The sequence below is a fragment of the Siniperca chuatsi genome, linkage group LG14, assembly GCF_020085105.1.
Source record: "Siniperca chuatsi isolate FFG_IHB_CAS linkage group LG14, ASM2008510v1, whole genome shotgun sequence".
Lineage (NCBI taxonomy): Eukaryota > Metazoa > Chordata > Actinopteri > Centrarchiformes > Sinipercidae > Siniperca > Siniperca chuatsi.
Window position 1 is genome coordinate 14,714,359 of NC_058055.1, and position 17,789 is coordinate 14,732,147.

A 17,789-nucleotide genomic window follows, 5' to 3' on the forward strand; every position below is an offset into this window, starting at 1 on the left:
GTTGGGCTTTCGCCACAGCCGGAGGTTTGGAAGTTACAAGGAGGATGAGGAAGAGTACCGCCACCACACAGTGATGGAGATTACAAGTAAGCAAAAACTCACTGGAGATGTTCAAATAAGTAGCAAGGAGAAGAAAAAGAACAACCGAAAAGAGATTTTACTTATAATACTTATGGGAGTTACCCCTTCATTGAAGCCTCACTTATATGTTAAAATTATGATTATGGTGTTGCGTAAAAATAATAATCGAATACTTGAAAAAATATGTGTTAAAGTATGTCTCTTGCATACTCCCACTACACTGGCTATCCCATTGTATGAAGCTACTGTATGTTAATGATGGGCTGACTGTTTGGGGTGGGATAGGGCGTTTACATGTTCCCATACAATAGGTATTCTCTTTTTTCGCACAACTAATTGTCCTTTATCTGTGAGGAGATTAGAAGGTATAGCTATTTGCTGTTGCAACATGTATTTAGGCCTTTTCAAGAAACCATATTGTACATTTCTTTTACATTTCTCTATCTCTCACATAGGAGGAACCTTGCCATATTAGTATGCTGACAATTTACTTTCTCATAAAAACTGTGCGCGCTATTCATATTGCATTTATACTACACACTCAACAATTTTGAAATATGTTTGTTACTGTAAGGCACAGAACACGTCATTGTGCCCCAATTATATGATCAATATGAATTTACAGTTACAGCCACAGGGGGGCAGGGTTTCTTGGAATAATTCCAACCGGTTCACAGTGGTCATAAGCCCTAGCATTTCTTGTGGCACAATTAAAAGAACACGCACAACTCACACCTGCAGGGTGCTCCCAAAGATGGTTTGCAGCCGATTGGAGGAAAAATTAAGAATTACCACTCCGTTCCAATTTCCAGGTACATTTCCGAAGTGTAATGGGGAAATGGGGAAAGTCTTGTCTATATATTTTGTCAGAAGCATAAAAAACGATCATTAATATAAGCATATTGCACATAATAATTTGAAACTACTGAAGGTGGCATGCATACATATCTTTAACCACATTAAAGATGTGTGGAATTTGACTGTCACAATGAATTCTGTGTTTGAAACCACTAGCTTAAGGATGATAATATTTTGCACTTTGAGTAGAAACGTTTTTATTAACTGTGCCTTGTCAATTATCCCTCAACGCATATATCACACATGAAGGCAGGCAACTGAAAAAAAGTTTTTAGAAAAAAACGTTGTTAGGAGTGTATCAGATTGTTTACTGTCTCAGTTAAGTAGCTATATCATAAATATATGTAATATAAATAAATATATAAAAAATACTAAAAATGACTTAATGTTTCAAGCTGATTCACAACGGTGAAGGTTAGCACCAGGTAGCACCACGTCAGCTTTTGTCTTTGTAACGAGTGATCCGTCGTCTCATAAATAGACGTTCTTTGAATCGGAGCGCGTCTGCAAAATGAATTCCACGGTGTCGTCAGTTCCGTAAAGCGGTCCTCCTGACTACATTAAAAAAAAAAGATAGGTGATTATTTACGGAGAGCCAGAAGACAAACGCAGTTAGAACAACACTTTACCTGGCTATGTCATTCAAATATTGCTAAACTAGAGCACTGCATTGTTTCCCACCGGTAGTTTTCTCCCTGGACTGACAAAAGACACACCAGTCTCCTGTAAGCCGCGCACGAACTGGGATGCACTGCCGTTAGCCTGTTATTAGCTTGCTCGCTAGCTTCCCGAACAGCTCTGTTTTTACGACGGGACCAAGCACACCGTAAGTCAAACCGTTTGAAAACGAAGATATTGCTTTTTGTCTGGGTTTGGGATAGTACATGTCTACCGTTGTTAATTAGTCAGCTTTGCACAGTGAACTCACTAGGTTGTTAACCATTTTTAGCCAGCTTTCTCTTAACAGCTGCATGTGTGAACTAGAAGCAGGCCTTTTCTAGAAAGCAAATTCATTTCCAGCCTGAAAAAAAACTGCTCCAATATATTGCATATTCTCAACAGATAGCGATTATGATCTGTTATTATTTCCGGTCTGAATAAACCCCCACTGTGTTGGGCAGGTTAAACCCACCGGGGGCCTGCATACAGCGTTACCTGCAGGAGAGAGCACAACTGTACACCTGTGCTGGTGCACCTGTTATGGCTCCCAGCGTTTTTGATTGTGCAGTTGATTTCAAGTCAAACGTTCCAGTCCCTCACTATAAAAGTAAACTATTACTCGCGTTATCTTACCTTAGTAATAATGATAAATAATAAAGTACATTGTCTCTGTTGTGGCACATTTAGTGCTGCTAAATGGATATTTCAAGTTATTTTGGAAGCTGCCCATTCCTAATAATAGACTGTCAATAACTAATATTTAAGTTAAGTTAAGTGTCTCGTACTGCAAGTGTAGTGTTCAGTAAAAGACTTTGGATTTCCAGCATATGGCACTACAGGTTAAATCAGTTTGGATTAATATGAACGATCAACATGGAAAAGATGTCAAGCCAGTTTTTTCTCATTCCAAAGCTCTGACATGGGTGCAGTAAGTTGTCTTAGAGGCCTGTTTTTGAGTATTGTTGGGCAAGAGAAGCACAACTCCTAATGACTAAAGTCAACAGAGATGTGTCATTCCTCAGGAAATGAACTGGGCATGGCCAAGTGTGCATTTGTAATGGAAAAGCCTACTTAGGTGAGGTGAGAGCAAATATAAACAAGCAGCACTCATACCCCCCTTCAGATAACATCTGTGTTATTGGTACCAGCAAGTAATCTGCCATAAACCTTCCATATAGTTATGTTCAAGTTACAGTCTAATATTAAACTAATATTTTTTGCCTTAGTTTACTTACACAATACACATTTACCATACAGCCATTATTCGTTATATGCTGCATGAGTTATGTCCTGTAAATCGTATTATTGCCTTTTGGAAATCTCTCTTTGTAGTGCTACTGTACATGCTGGAGTTTATCCAGGTGTGATGTTTACCTGTTTAACCATCACTCTGCAATGTGAAAACCATACACCACATCTGCAGGCCTTCAAATTGGCCTTAATTTTGCACCCTCATTTGTGTGATGGTGCACACACACACACACATACAGTACTCAGACCCCTCATTAGTGTTTGTAACAGTGAATTTATTAAGCTGCGAATTCATTACTCCCGTCCAAACCAAAAATAGAAGCTATATTACTACTTGGCCAGCATTTTTTGTTTGTTTTGCAAATGTCATTATGCATATGTGATTGTACAACTTGAATGTGTGACTATGTGTAGCAAGCCAAATCAGTTTGACCTATTAGAATGACTAGACAATGTTGATGTAACCATTTTGCTGTCTACCCTCTAGTCAGGGTTTAGGGAGTGGGTGCTGCTAAAATATGGTCCTGTAATTGAGTTGTAGAGTAGAGTGGCCGCTTCAACAAGACAGCTCATTGTAGTGGCGGCTCCTGTGCGTGGGGCTTTAATAGGTGTGTTGTTTTTATGCGGAGCGGTAGCCTTGCTCTTTGAAAACCACCTCCTCACTTGTTTGTGGCAATTATATTCCCATCTGCCTAATGATTTGGCTGTTTTGACTACGCTCTTTGGTCTCTTCTCTTCAAAGCATCATTTAGGCCTCACTGTTTTTTTTTTCCACTTTATTTTACGTACAGTAGTTTGTTGTATCCACACTTTATCTCTCTCTCTCTTCCTTGCTCTCATTTTTCTGACAGACATAGTGCATTATGACAGACAGCATTATGAGTAAAGCTGCTACAATGGAGATTCCTATCAACAGTAATGGTGACACAGGGACACTACCAGAAGATGACAGCCTTGAACAGGTGGGTCACAGTTACTGTATCAGTTGACAGTCTACTGTGTGTAACATTTTGAGACCACAATGTGTAGTTATTGTTTACCTATTTAAAGCTATTTCACAAGAAAACAAATGTGCAAGCTGTTGGGATCGCAAGTGGATAAACACCAAGTGTTTGCATACTCAAAACCAAACTGCAGCAAACAGAAGAGAGTACAGAAAATACAGATTTGTTTATTTTCTTACTCATTTACTTGTAGTTTATCATATTTTTTACTATATAAAAGAAAAGCTCTCATACACCCAGACCATTGTTGGCCCTTTACAGCTGTTTCTTTACTTTTTAAGCATTTGTCAATTTTAGTGTTAGTTTAAGTGGATTTGCCTTTTTTCTTGTTGGGTTGTACTATTATGAGATCACAGTGACTTTCAGTTCTTTCACCAGGCATCCAGATATTGTTATCTAAGTGAGCTGACTCTTAATGCCATTTACACCGTAGTACCACTCTGCAGTAATATGTACACTGGCTGTATGAATGTGGCCTGTCACTTACTGTTATTCTTTCACTTTGCCTTAATGTACCTGTATCCAACTGCTGAGAGCAGAACAATCATTCAGAAGTTACATTTCAGTCTCTTGTTGTGAACTCAAATATTGTTCTCTGCCTGGATTTAACTATTATTATGTATTGCCTGTCACACACTGTCAGAAGTCCTTGGTTCTGCTTAGTTACAACTGTGGAAAGTGATCCTACTGGGAAATCAGGTGTTGGAGACCAGCTGTCTCCTTGGGAACCAGTTGTTCCCATTTACAGCTTATGTGGCCCCATGTTCAGAGTTGCAGACACAGCTCAGGTGTATTTGGTTAACCTTAACGCTATGTGTTTAACTGAAATGCTAAACTCCCAGATGTAGTTATCGCTCTCCAGGTGGGGACTGTTCATTTACAGAAGCACTTGTTGGCCTCATTTGAAAGCAAAAGACACTATGCTCCAGCAAAGAGTTTGAGCACCAACATTTTGTTTCCATGATTTTCAGGAGTGCCCTAGTCAGAGTTCGAATGAAATAACAGTGTGGTTGCAGAGTAAGTTTGGTGGAACAGGTTGTTCTTTTTCCTCCGTCCCAAGGCACACCTTGTTGGATAAACAGACTGAAGATCCTGGAGGAAGCACTGGCAGTTAATTGTGTTATTTGCTCATCAAACTATGTGTGGCTCCACTCAAGTAGTAAAAGAAAACCCTACCTTCTCACCAAGCTTGCATGGTGAAGCAAGTATTCAACCATTTAGTGTACGTACCTCTGTTTAATGTGCTCATGTATGAGAAGTGTTTAGCTGCACTGTTTAGTGCTGGATATTAACCAGTTGTCATAGCAACTCTGCAATTAATCTGAAACTGGCTGTGCTTTGTCTTTGGGTGAAAGCCCTCTGAAATCAGATTGATATCTGCTGTGCAGCACTTTCAGTTAAAGCTGCAGCAGTCTGTATTGCTCATGCACATAGAGATGAAAATTGGCAGGTTAAGGAAGAGCAGATGTCTGGTTTCAGATGTTGAAGCATTGCGCTTGTGTCAGAACAGGAATGGTGACTGGCTTGACAGTGACAGATAGGATTGACTGCCAGCAGCATCCTGGCAAAAGCATCAGATGCATCACAGTGGCTCACTGGTGTCCACTCAGTCAACAGCATTTTAAGATGTTTATACTGTTATACACAGTTTCTCGTAGGTGATCACTTGTGCTATTCATTTGTAGATCCCATTTGTATTGTTAGAGTTGCAAAGCTGCTCAGTTATTTTGGACAATAGTGGTTTGTGGCATTTTAAAGCAGAGCCTCTGCTATCCAGCCTTTATCATGCCATAGCATTTTGTTTTTGGTACATCTGTACATAAACAGGCAATACATTTTGATAAGCCTACCAAACCTCACTGTTAAGATATGACAACCATAGTATTTTATGATAACTTAAAGGTGCTGTAGTTTCCTTCATCTCAGGGAACATGCACTGTGTCAACAAAGTGTCCAGGGAGGTATCAGTGTTTGCGTCAGCTTTCTCCCATATTGAACAGATGTCACAGTGTGAGGCAGATCTCTATTTCCTTTGTCCAGACAGTGATGGAATAATATCATGGCAAAGCTATGGTAACACATTATAGATGGAAAGTGGTGAGCTACAACACACCAAGCAAAACATGCTCACCCAGTGGACTAGAAGATCCACTTTAAACTTTCACATTAACCAGCTAAATGATGAATCCTGACATGACCTGCTGTGATATCCGTCATCACTGCTCGCCATCCTACATCCGTGCTGTCTGTGGACATTAAGATGATTTTTCTGGGATTGCTTTTTACATCATTCTATCCTGTTTCATGATTTCAGTTATGGATTTTTCTTTTTGTCTCCTTTCCTTTTCTATTTGTTTCTTCTTTTTTTTTGTTTGTTGTGTTTGTCGATTCCCCCTCCTCCATCTCTGTGCAGGCTGCAAAACTGCAGTGGAGCTTAGATGAGAAGGTAGGGAGCTCCAGAGGCACCAGGGTGAGCAGGCCATTTGTGCATTTGTGTGTGTGTGTATGTGTGTTTTATGTTGGTATGTAGTACTGCTCAATGGTTTAACTGTATGCAGCATTAAATTGCCTCGCATCACTACGTTGGTTTATTTCACAAAATGTCATATTTAATTTTTATGGCAAACCGCTGTGCAGCTGCCTGTTAACTTGGATCCTATTAACTCTAGATAGGAGTCTCTCATACTTGACATGTTTTGAGAGAGATCCCTTAAATTGTGTAGTGTTAACAAAATAGCTGACCGCTAACACTTCAGGTCTCACCATTACAATCTCTTTCCATTTGATTATTACATTCAAAATCATCTAGCGTTGGTTAAGCTACTATAGCCTAGATTCTGTGTGCACTTGGGTGATGTGTAAGTGTGATTCCTTAATCTTAGCGGGTATTGGTTGACAAAACAAACATGGTGTCATACTAATAATCATCATGTCATTCTACTGCTGTAATATTTATGTGAATTGGCTGCGCTTGTTCTGTTTTAGTGTTTCAGTCATAATGAGAAATGTAGTTGTGTTTTGGCAAGAAAGTCAAGAGAGACCTGACCATGACTATGAACAGATAAGGCCTTGATACATTTGTAATAAATTTTGCTTCATGCTGCTTTTCCCTCATTGAATGCTGTTTAACCTCCAACAGCACAAATCACATCAGTTGTATTTTTACTTCCTTTTGGTAGTATCAAACATACTCTTTGTGTTTGCTTACAAAAAGGAAACGGCTGCCTCCCTTCCAGTGCTTAGTTTCCTTATCACAATCTTACTGAAGCCCAAGGTTTCAGGAAGTGTCCTATATATTATGCTCCTGTTTATGTTTTACGATGGACGATATGGGTCTTTGCCCATAATTCAGTTACAGTTGTGCAGTGTTTGTAGCAAATGAAATAAGAGGCTTGCTTACGGCACAGGCAGACGTTAAATTTAAACCTGTTTGTTGTAGTAACCAAGGCTCACATATGGTTTGCCAAAGTGAGAAATCTGTTCAGGCCAGATTTTCCTTTTCCATAAATCCCTCAATGTTTTTTCTTTACTAGCTGATACTTAAGCAGGAAGGCAAACAAGAGAAAACAGTGAGTTAAATTAAAGAAAATACACAAGATAGATCATGTGGCTTGTAACACAGTTCCCTTCAGTGAGCTTCACTTAAGCCTGTGATTATTTTGGAAGGAGAAAATAGTTTGCTTCAGCATTTCCTGTGGCATAGATCATTGAAGTCACTGTTTGGGTTAGACTTTAGGTCTATCACAACTGTGGAATTGTAGTCCTCTTGCTTGCTCCTATCATGGCAGGAAATTCAGTTCAAGTCATTAGTTAGGTTGATTATTGACTGGGCAGCTATGTGGTGTGTTTTCTGTCTTTGACACACTTATAGTTTTCCCTGTTGGCTTCCAGATAAGTGGTTGAAGTTAAACTGCGTTGTGTGTACTGACTAACCTTCCTAACATAGTAGTGTTTGTCCCCCTCTAGTGAATAAACCTTTAACCTACATTATCTACAATGTCTGAATTTAATACTCAAGTCATAATCTCATGTCTACATATCCCCACCCAAAACCCCCTATCCTTCCTTTTGTTCTTGCTCTTCTTTTTTGGTATTTTCCCCCTTAAACTTTGCAGGACCTACAGCAAGTGATGGTATCTGGTCCCAATCTCAACGAGACTAGCATTGTATCTGGGGGTTATGGAGGAACCGCAGAGGGTATCATCCCCACCAGCTCAATCAAAGGTAGAGTCCTACTTCACTATTTGTTTCTCTCACTCATTTCTGATATCTTATCAGTCTCTTCTCAGCTATACTGTCGTTGTCCCATTTTGATTTCTTCTGTTGACTCTGCTGTGCCTCTTACTCTGGAGTCATTCAGTGACTTTCATTAGAGAACAATGAAGTATTTGATTTCTGGGGCTTTCTATTATTCTTCCCATGAGAATTTATTTGTGATAATTGGTGGTCAATTTGCGCTCATTCATCCCTGGCTTCCCTAGCCTCCACTGTATCCGAATTGTGGCTTAGTGGTCTGTATCAGTCAGTTTTAATGGTTCTATGTGCAGATAAGGAAGAAATCAGGGAGTGAATGATGAACTACATTGATTTCAAAAACCACTTGTGAGCACCAAAGTTTTTAGTCTAATAGTAACGTATTTACTGGGTTTTATCCAAAACTGCATTCACCAGACTTGATGGAAATGCTAAATGCTAATTCAAAAAAAAAAAACTTTTAAAAGTGCTTTTCAATCATCTGCTATTGCATAAGGTTTAGACAACAGCACTGCGTGAGAAAATTTGGTCCCCTCATTCTTTTCAAAGGAGCTAGCTGATAACAGAGGGCAAAGAGAAGTTCATTAGAGAAGTTCATTATCACAGTGTTTCTAAATGTCAAGCCATGGTTTGAAGCCATATCATGTCAAGAATTCCATAGGCGCCCCACATCCAACACGGGTACTCTCCAGTAATTATTGTAATGTTTCTTCTAGCTGATAAAGCAGCTAAGATTTTGCTCTTAAACTTACAAAAATAACTTCATACTGAATGATAAATAGATCCAACACTCTGTGTCTTGGAGTTTCTTCACATGGTGTGTGATACTGAAGGGCCACTAAGGGATTAACATAATTGTCTAATTCAAGGCATTGATTTCAGCAGTGTATACACAGTGACAAAGGGAAATAACACTCTCTTCACTACTTATTTGATACTAATATTTCTGCATCTTTGTCTCTCTCAGGCCCTGCTGTGCGCTACAATGCAGAGTTTAACAAAAGGATCCCAGTTACAGGATTAGGTGGCTCCTTAGACCAAATTATTATTAATATTGAAGAGCTTATTTCCAAAATGTGATATAATCATTTTTGGGAGATGTTTTATAGAATCTAGAACATCCAGTTTTCGAAATGCTGTTGTTAAGACCTGATAAGCAAGGACTTTTTCTGTTGACTGCAATACACATAATGGGATTTAGATTTTCTTCTATTTTGAATGGATATTTCTCATATGGTGGATATCTCATTTTGGAAAAACGCTTTTTATACCGAGTGTGTCTTTTTTTAGATAGCTGGGAACCAGCTTCTCTGTCCCTTTTATCTTCATCTGATTTTCTCTTTATCGGTGGAGAGAAGGGCAGTCTGCTCATTTCTGCCTGCTGCTCTTCTTGTTCGACATATTGTGGCTTTTTTCTATCAAAGCTTTTCTTTCACATATTCTTCCTCTGCTTTCTGGTTGGTTTCTCTTGCAGTTTTGAGCGCATCCATTAAGGGGTCTACGCTTTTTCGTTTTTTCCCCAGAATAACCCATTAAACTGATCTCTGAACTTCTCTGTAGCAAAACAGAAACCATTTTCATGTATATCACGGTGTGTATTTGTGACCTTGAATATTGATGGCAAAAGTTAGCTATTCTTAGGAGAAGTAAACTTTTAGTTGAGTTAATCATTTCCATTTATTGTTATTTAATGAAAGGCTGATCCAGTTTTGTGTTACACTATGTCGTACCGCTGCTATTCAAACTGCCCCCGTCTTCATCATCACTCATTTGTCAGCATTATTCACTGAGTGTCATACACTAAATGTTGTCTTTTCATCTTTGTACTTGTCTATCTTTGTCCTCCACCCCGTTTTTACCATTCCCTCCTACATGTTCCTCATCCTCCTCTTCTCCCTTTTGTCGTCTTACTTTTCTATATCTCCCTGCTCCTCCCTGCAATCTTCCTCCTAAGTTATCATTCCATTTTTGGCACGCTTGTTCAACCTCAATAAATATATATCATCTCATCACCAAACCTGATCCTGGAAAAAAAACAAAAAAACTATACTAACTAAAAAAATAATTTGAAAAAACCCCCAATGTAAATCCCACTCCCACACCCTACCCTGATTTATACTCACCCTGAACTATTCCTTCATCCATACCCGAGCACCCGAGCACCCATCCACTGTCACCGACCTGTGTATGAAGGCCAGGCGAAGTAGCGTTCCCCCAAGCAGTTCTTTCTTCTGCCACATAGCAAGCCAATCAAATGAATACCAAGGTACTGGGGAGGGAAAGAGGGTGAAATTTAATGCTCAAATGGGCTCTACATTTATTAATTTTAGATTCAACTTTATTGTCATTACACATGTACAATGCAACAACATGCAGTTTAGGTCTAACCAGAAGTGCAATAGGCAAGTGCAGGATATAAAGTGTGTGGATAAATGCAGGATAGAGCAATATTATGAAAATTTTACAAGTGGTACTATGGACATTATATACAGGTGGCATTACTATAAACAGAAGTATACTGATGGATATGTACAATAATGAATTGGACTGGGCAGAACAGTAGTGCATTGAATATTAAGTAGTGCAAATTATGGACAGAAATGGTTAACAGTGCAGTAGATGAGTTATTGCAGTATTCAGTACATAGTACTGGAGTGCATATGATGCAGTATAAGTATAAATAAATAGTCCGGTAGTACAAATGAACTTTTGGTACATGTAGCAACATGTGGTACATGTAGCAACATGTGGTACATGTAATCTGATTGCCATTTTAGTAGTGACCCAAAATATCCCTACAGTATTTTCTATCACAGCTCAGTAAAAAGAATTTAGTCTCTACAATATTAAGATTATTTTTCCTCAGTATTTCCTCCCAATTTAATTCTCTGCATTTTCCTGCTGTTTACGCACTTGCATGTTTTACAGGTTTAAGGGCTAGTGGTGATCGACATATGTTGGGAGATAGCAGACAGATTTCAGAAACCATCCTCAGTTTTGTATTTATGGAATGCAGCATAGGTTTAATGCACTTGTTAAGGATTCTCTGTTTGGTCTGTTCTTTGCTGGGGTTAATCTTGTTGTGTACCTGAAAGTGTTTGTTTGCTCGTGTTTGTTATTCACCTTGTTCAAGTGCTTCAAATGTTTCTACATTTGGGTCTCATCTCTCAGGTTCAAACATGCACCACAGCAGCAGCAGCTCGTCAATGACTGCAGATGAAGCGACCCGCGGTGTGGCTGTGGAAAAACTAGAAACAATGAAGAAGTGGGGTCTCAATACTTACAAGGTATCTGAGGTTCTGTAATGTTGACTGAGTAAAACTGAGTAGATGATAGCTTTATGATAAAGAGCTACTTGGTGATTTTTATTTTTGTGCATGCCTGAGGATCATCTGGAATCAAATCATTTTCTTGGCGGTGTTTCTCACCGAGAACCCCCTCCCCCCATGTCTTTATGCAGTATGATAAAATCACAGAAAGGAATTGCATTGTGTTACTAATGTCTCTGTGTGTCTTCCTTCATTGTTTCAGTGTACAAAGCAAATGATCTCAGAGCGTTTCGGTCGGGGTTCTCGGACTGTGGACCTGGAGCTGGAGGCCCAGATTGAGGTGCTAAGAGACACTAAAAAGAAATATGAGAATGTGTTGCGATTGGCCAGAGCGCTGACCAACCACTTCTACAACATGGTGCAGACGCAGCATGCGCTGGGTGACACCTTTGCTGACCTCAGTCAGAAATCTCCAGAGCTACGGGTGAGGCCTCAAAATGTGTTCATGTAGGTTTTATGTAGCCTTGTTTTAACTCTTAGATATTGATCTGCAGCTTGAAAGTTGAATAACGCTAGGTGAGGGAGCACTGGTTAGGTTTATATAGACAATATTTAAAAGCATTAATACCATTCATGTTATATTGTGCGCATTAATGCCTTGTCTGCCTTTTTACAGGATGAGTTTGGCTACAATGCAGAGACTCAGAAGTTGCTGTGTAAGAATGGGGAGACTCTACTTGGTGCCATAAACTTCTTTGTGTCCAGCATCAACACACTGGTCAACAAGACCATGGAGGACACCCTGATGACAATCAAGATGTATGAAAATGCCAGGTAAGGACATGCAGTGCATTAATTATTCTTTTAATCGAAGAGACCCTTAAAACCCACACTTTTTTTAATTTTTTTTTTTAAAGGAAGATTAGCAAAGGGGACAAAACTTAAACACAGAAATATTGATGTTGTCACGATGCACACTATAATACCATTAAATGAAATGCCTGTATTGTAATGCTGACCGATAAATCATATTTTCATCGTCATCGCAATGAAAGACACCTGAAAGATGCCTGAAATGCAATGAATAAGAAAAATCATTTAATTTACGGATGGGAACCGAAACTCGGTATTAAACGGGCCCCAGGGGTAAAGGCCGTATTATTTATTATCACGCTGTAGCCTCTGCCCTGCTCTGTCTTTGAGCTGAGCTCCTCCACATACACACAGACACACAGTGAAGATAACTCGAAGATTATTCGAGCTGAGGACAACTACACTCGTTTCTGTAAGTGCAATAAAAGCTTTGCGTGTAAAAAGCCAATACACCTTTTCAACAAGCGTAAATATGTAGAAAGTGATATTAATAGTGATAGCAATAATCTGCTCTGTCTGCAGTCTCTCATATGTTTTATACAACCACAGCGCGCTAGCTCGGCTAATAGCGAATTGTTACAAACAAGCTAAAACTGAGTATGTATGTAGTCTAAATGTTTAGCTTAGTTTGCCACATACCTTTTAAAATTAAAGTCAAAATTAAAGTTAAAAATAAAGACAAACCAGCCTCTCCTCCCTCTACCAGCAGTACCTGCAGGTGAATCAGTCAGCAGCAGAGGGAGGAGGACAGAAGACAGGAGGAAAGACTAATACTGACTGATGTCTGAGTTCTTTATTCTTTCTAAACTTCATTCTTTATTTTGATGTCAGGAATATGATTTATTTTATTGACATTTTAGATTTGTTTACAGTAACTGTATAGCTAATATACACACCTCAAAGTTATCGCACATTGCAGATTTTCCTGATATCGTGCAGGCCTACTGTATTGTAACAAAAAGTAATATTGCAGCAAATCTTAATACATTAATCTGAGGCTAAACCGCAGTTTAAAATCATTCAGGATTAATGAGAATAAATGACAAACATAGAACCTCAAACAAATAGATGGACTGAAAATTATATTTATTATTGCAAGGAACACAGGGTTTAAGCAGTGTTAGTGTGCTGTGTATGTCCCAAGCCAATTGAATCCCTACACTGAACGAGTAAAATTACTATATTCATTGAATGAAATATAAGGCAAAGAAATGTTTCCATTTCTGTAGGCTAAGATGAGTATTTGATGCCCACACTGCTCATATGTGAGTAGCTTTTATTATGACGTTTAAAATAATCATTCAGTCTTGATCTTTCAAATATACCCTCTAACTATTACCACCTTTTTCTTAAAGCTCCTGAATTTGTTTTCAATTTTCAACTTTTTTTCTATAACAATAAATATGAATAATGTGACAATCAACATTAGAGTTTGGAAAATAACATCCTTAGGTATTATTTTATGGTATAAGAGTTTTAATACTTAAAACCTTGGCTAATCTTCTTTATCAGGACTGTGTGGGTGTGGTGTGATCAGATTTGATTAACAGTGACCAGGCAACCCACCAACTTGATTCAAATATTGCTAAATCCTGATTGGTGCACTTCTTTATATTCTACTATGTTTATTGTTTAGCACCAAAACACCAAAGCAAATTCCTTGTATGTGTAAACATACTTGATTCTGAGAAACGCAACACACAAACACAAATACAGAATCTGTCATGTGAAATAACCAAAACTGTTCTAACATTTTTGGCTGAAAATCTTGTGCGTCATGTTGTATCCTATCGCTTATAGTAAAGAGCAAGGTTTTTCGGGCCTTTAAAACTGTATTTTTTGAACAGACTGGAGTTTGATGCCTATCGGTCAGACCTGGAGGAATTGAGTTTGGGTCCGAGGGACGCTGTAGCCATGGCCCGCATAGATGCTGCACAGCAACAGTACCAAGTCCAGAAGGACAAGTATGAACGCCTCCGCTCAGACGTCATCATTAAACTCAAGTTTCTGGAGGAGAATAAGGTTAGTGGGCAGGGTAGGCCTGCATCATCATCACCATAATCAGCCTTCAAAGTAAAAAACATTTACATCCAGGTTCGACTCAATGTGGTTTCTTTGTGATAATAATTTCCTAAGCTCCCTTGTTTCTCCCTCTCAGGTGAAGGTGATGCATAAGCAGCTCCTCCTCTTCCATAATGCCATCTCGGCGTACTTTGCTGGCAACCAGCAGCAGCTGGAGCAGACGCTGAAGCAGTTCAACATCAAGTTGAGGCCTCCAGGGGCTGACAAGCCCTCCTGGTTAGAGGAGCAGTGAGAGGGTCTGCTGGACCTCCTGGACCTCCTGCAGCCTCCTTCTTGACCACCTCCACCCGCTACCTGTTGAAAACCCCCTACTTACAGAGGACCACTACAGAGGGAAACAAATACAGATAATTGGGTGGATGAAGATATGAGATGAGCGTGTGGCTGGGTGATTGGACAGAATGAGGGAGGATTGGATAGGGTATTATTGATGAATGGGCTAAATGCAGCAGTGGCCAGTTTCATGAACAGTCTGGGGGCTTTTAGTGCCTCTTCCAAACTTCCTTTTTTTCACTCTAACCTTCTCCTTGTGCTTTGTTCCCAGAGAAACTGTTCATCTCTCCCTTCCCTTCCTCCCATTTGACTTAACCCCCTTATGTCTTAACACTATTTTGCTGCGTGAGCTTGTGTTAGTCATGTTCATGGCCATTACTGTACTCAAGTGCTCCCAGTGCTCTGAGTTAAACTTCAACCCCCCACCATCTTATTAACACACTCAGATGTGACCAAACACTACATCAAAACTCCTCCAGACCTTATCACATTCCGTGTGTGCCTCCTTATATACTGTATGAGCTTAATGTACTAAATGAACATGTGGCCTGCAGGAAGAAAGATAAGTTCAGAAAAAAGTCTTGAAGGGGATTTGTATGGTACACTGGAAAGGAATATCCTGACATTTCAAATCAGTGTACATTTCAAATTAAGTACTGTTTCACATACAAAATAAATATTATATGATTGTTTGTAGCTTAAAAAACACAATGTTGTGTTTAGTTTTTTTCTTATTTTGACTGTCATCTCTTTATTTTGTAATTATTTCAGTTGTAGTCAGCTGTATGCTTTGTGGTTCAGAGTGAAGGACAGTATACTGTTTGGGCATCGTGTGGTGGTGTTTTAGACTGCAAGTACCGCAGTGCTTAGTCTGTAATTATCAGAAATGCTACAGATTTCAATTGTAACCTAAAAATTATATTTGCCACTCATATATGCAACGATCATTTAAGGAATACTGCCACAGTTTCCCAAAGTTATACTGGTTTGAGTCTTTACTAATTGTGTTTTATTTACCCAAAGAGAATTGAGAGAGGTGTTTATTGGATGATGACCCTTGCTATGTTTTCATGGGTTGTCTAGGCAACATTGATTGGATTTGAGGGACGGTTGACCTATATAGGATGGGTATGTCAGTCGGTTAAGATCCAACAAACTTGAATGGATTAACTCCATTATTTAATAGTTTAATGGACTGTATTTAAAAGAAATTCATTACATTTGTTTTTAACATTGATGAATGATACATTGAAATGTTTTTGTTTTTTAGTTTTTGTTTGTCTTTTTTTAAAGTTAACAAGGACATGTCATTGTCATCTAGGGTCATCTCTTTCAGTCCCCTTAAAGCAGAATATATAGTTGTCTATGGTTACCTTTCTTCACACTGAAGATTACTGCAGCTGTCTAATATTACTAATCCTAATATTTCGACATAAAATCTTGTAAATTAGTCGTTGGGGAACGGGATAACCCTAATGATTCATCATGTTTTACCTCCTTTATCTGAAACGTCATCTTAGTATAATGGTAGTAAACAATCATCCATTGTTGACGAGACGGTGTTACCACAAAATATCGGCATGGTACTACATATGTAATGTTGAATTGTTATTCATCACTGTATTTATTATGTTCATTGTATGTGTTAATCTGTTGGAATCGGCATATTGTACACTGGAACTTCTGGTTTGTGCAAATGACTCAATTTATGAGTATGACATTTATGGCGTTTTGCAGATGACACACTAACATGTAAACATGTCTCAGGATAACCAAATCTGTAATTGATATACTCCAAAAAATGTTTCTGACCTAACTGATAGAAAGTGTTTTAGTTTCCCGGTGTCAAACCTCTGTGAAGTCAAATGAAGATAATCCAGTATAATGAATGTTTTACCATGCTGAATTTAACTTATGAGAGCCTCGAGTAACAGAAGGGAGAGCTCTATCAGTTAATGCGTTAGTCCTCCAGCTTCTTGTCTCCTTTGTATTTGCATGGCAGGCAGTGATCCAAAGTATAGGTGCAGATATGTGTGAATGCACTGATGCTCTACTTTTGGCCTTTTGCACGCCAGTTCACATGGACTGGCATAAGGCCATGCTTAGGATTTAAATGTTGAAACTGGCTGAAGCAGAATCCAAAATTTGGGTTTTCTTTTAATGCTGCACTCTTGAGGACAATTATGAAAGGAAGTGGATTTCTTATGTGTTAGTGTGTCAAATGGGTGTGTTTTATTCTGGCTGAAAAAGTCACTCAGTAAGACCTTGGCCTCACTTGCAGCTAAAATCGCAGTTCACTGGCCAGCTCCTGGTCCGTTTGACCGCTACAGAGCAATATTAACAAAATGTGACTCCTCTTTTCCAAACCTTCCCCTTTGAAATTCCTAACCCCAACACATAAATGAATGGCAATAGGATTTTTTTGTTCTGTAGTTGTGAAACATCTAGTGAATTGAAAAAAGTGTGACAAGCATTCAGAGTCACTCTTACTAGCAATCTTTACATTGTTGCCGAGAGAGAATCAAGATTTATAAAATGAGATATCTTATTTGTGTACAATCAATGTTTTCTAGGCTGAGCTGGTGTGTTGTACTGTATGAATGATTGCACATAATGGTATTTAAGATGATAACATGAAGTTGTGTCATGGATTGATGTGATACTCTGCCTTCATTCCTCACTCAGACCTGAAAAGTCCCACCCCACCCCGAGGGAGCAAAATTAAAAGTACAAATTTTCAAAATGCTCTGGCTGTGTTTTCCGTTTGCTCTTTCATCTCATTTGTGTTACACTGTAGTCCAGTGTGCTTTCTGTTGCACGTAGACAGAGAAGCAACCATCAGTCAAATATAACTTCAATCTCGTGATTACAATTGTATTTAGGAAGTAATCTTGATCACCCATCTTTTATCAAATTTCTCTGATGTAATTAAATTCTCCTGTTTGAGACAATTGGAACCCTAACAAAAGCTCCCCATCCAATATAACTAATGTATTTCTGAATCAGGTCTATTCTGACACCTAAGGGCCAACAGTTCCCACATTTTCATACACAAGTTGCACATTTGCTAAGGATTTTTTTTTTTTTTGCATAATAGTGTCAGTGCTAGCTGCACATTAGTTTTCTTCATACTGCAGTTGTGTTGTTAAACCTTTTCTTCCACCTTATTTTTATCCATAGAAAT

General features: G+C 38.8%; 1 protein-coding gene across 7 annotated transcripts; it reads left to right on the top strand.

Moving 5' to 3' along the window:
* Window positions 1-1,427: 1,427 nt before the first annotated feature.
* arfip2b (ADP-ribosylation factor interacting protein 2b) lies at window positions 1,428-17,351 on the top strand. Of its 7 annotated transcripts, none has more exons than XM_044221849.1 (10): window positions 1,428-1,765; window positions 3,702-3,812; window positions 6,268-6,300; window positions 7,970-8,078; window positions 9,076-9,132; window positions 11,280-11,395; window positions 11,640-11,861; window positions 12,054-12,211; window positions 14,098-14,272; window positions 14,409-17,351. In XM_044221849.1, exons 2-10 carry the CDS (start codon window positions 3,714-3,716, stop codon window positions 14,562-14,564), a joined length of 1,125 nt encoding a protein of 374 aa, XP_044077784.1. In that variant the 5' UTR covers window positions 1,428-1,765; window positions 3,702-3,713; the 3' UTR covers window positions 14,565-17,351. The 7 variants fall into 7 exon arrangements, with proteins under 7 accessions (XP_044077784.1, XP_044077783.1, XP_044077787.1 ...); XM_044221848.1 differs by having other exon boundaries at window positions 1,429-1,765; window positions 6,268-6,324; XM_044221852.1 differs by lacking the exon at window positions 6,268-6,300 and having other exon boundaries at window positions 1,429-1,765.
* Window positions 17,352-17,789: the final 438 nt, after the last annotated feature.

Bases quoted from the DNA above. Each gene is read 5' to 3' on its own strand.
- arfip2b (XM_044221848.1), top strand. From the start codon at position 3,714: ATGACAGACAGCATTATGAGTAAAGCTGCTACAATGGAGATTCCTATC. The intron at 11,396-11,639 runs GTATCTGAGGTT...TCATTGTTTCAG, and splicing joins GGGGTCTCAATACTTACAAG to TGTACAAAGCAAATGATCTC. The intron at 12,212-14,097 runs GTAAGGACATGC...TTTTTTGAACAG, and splicing joins AAGATGTATGAAAATGCCAG to ACTGGAGTTTGATGCCTATC.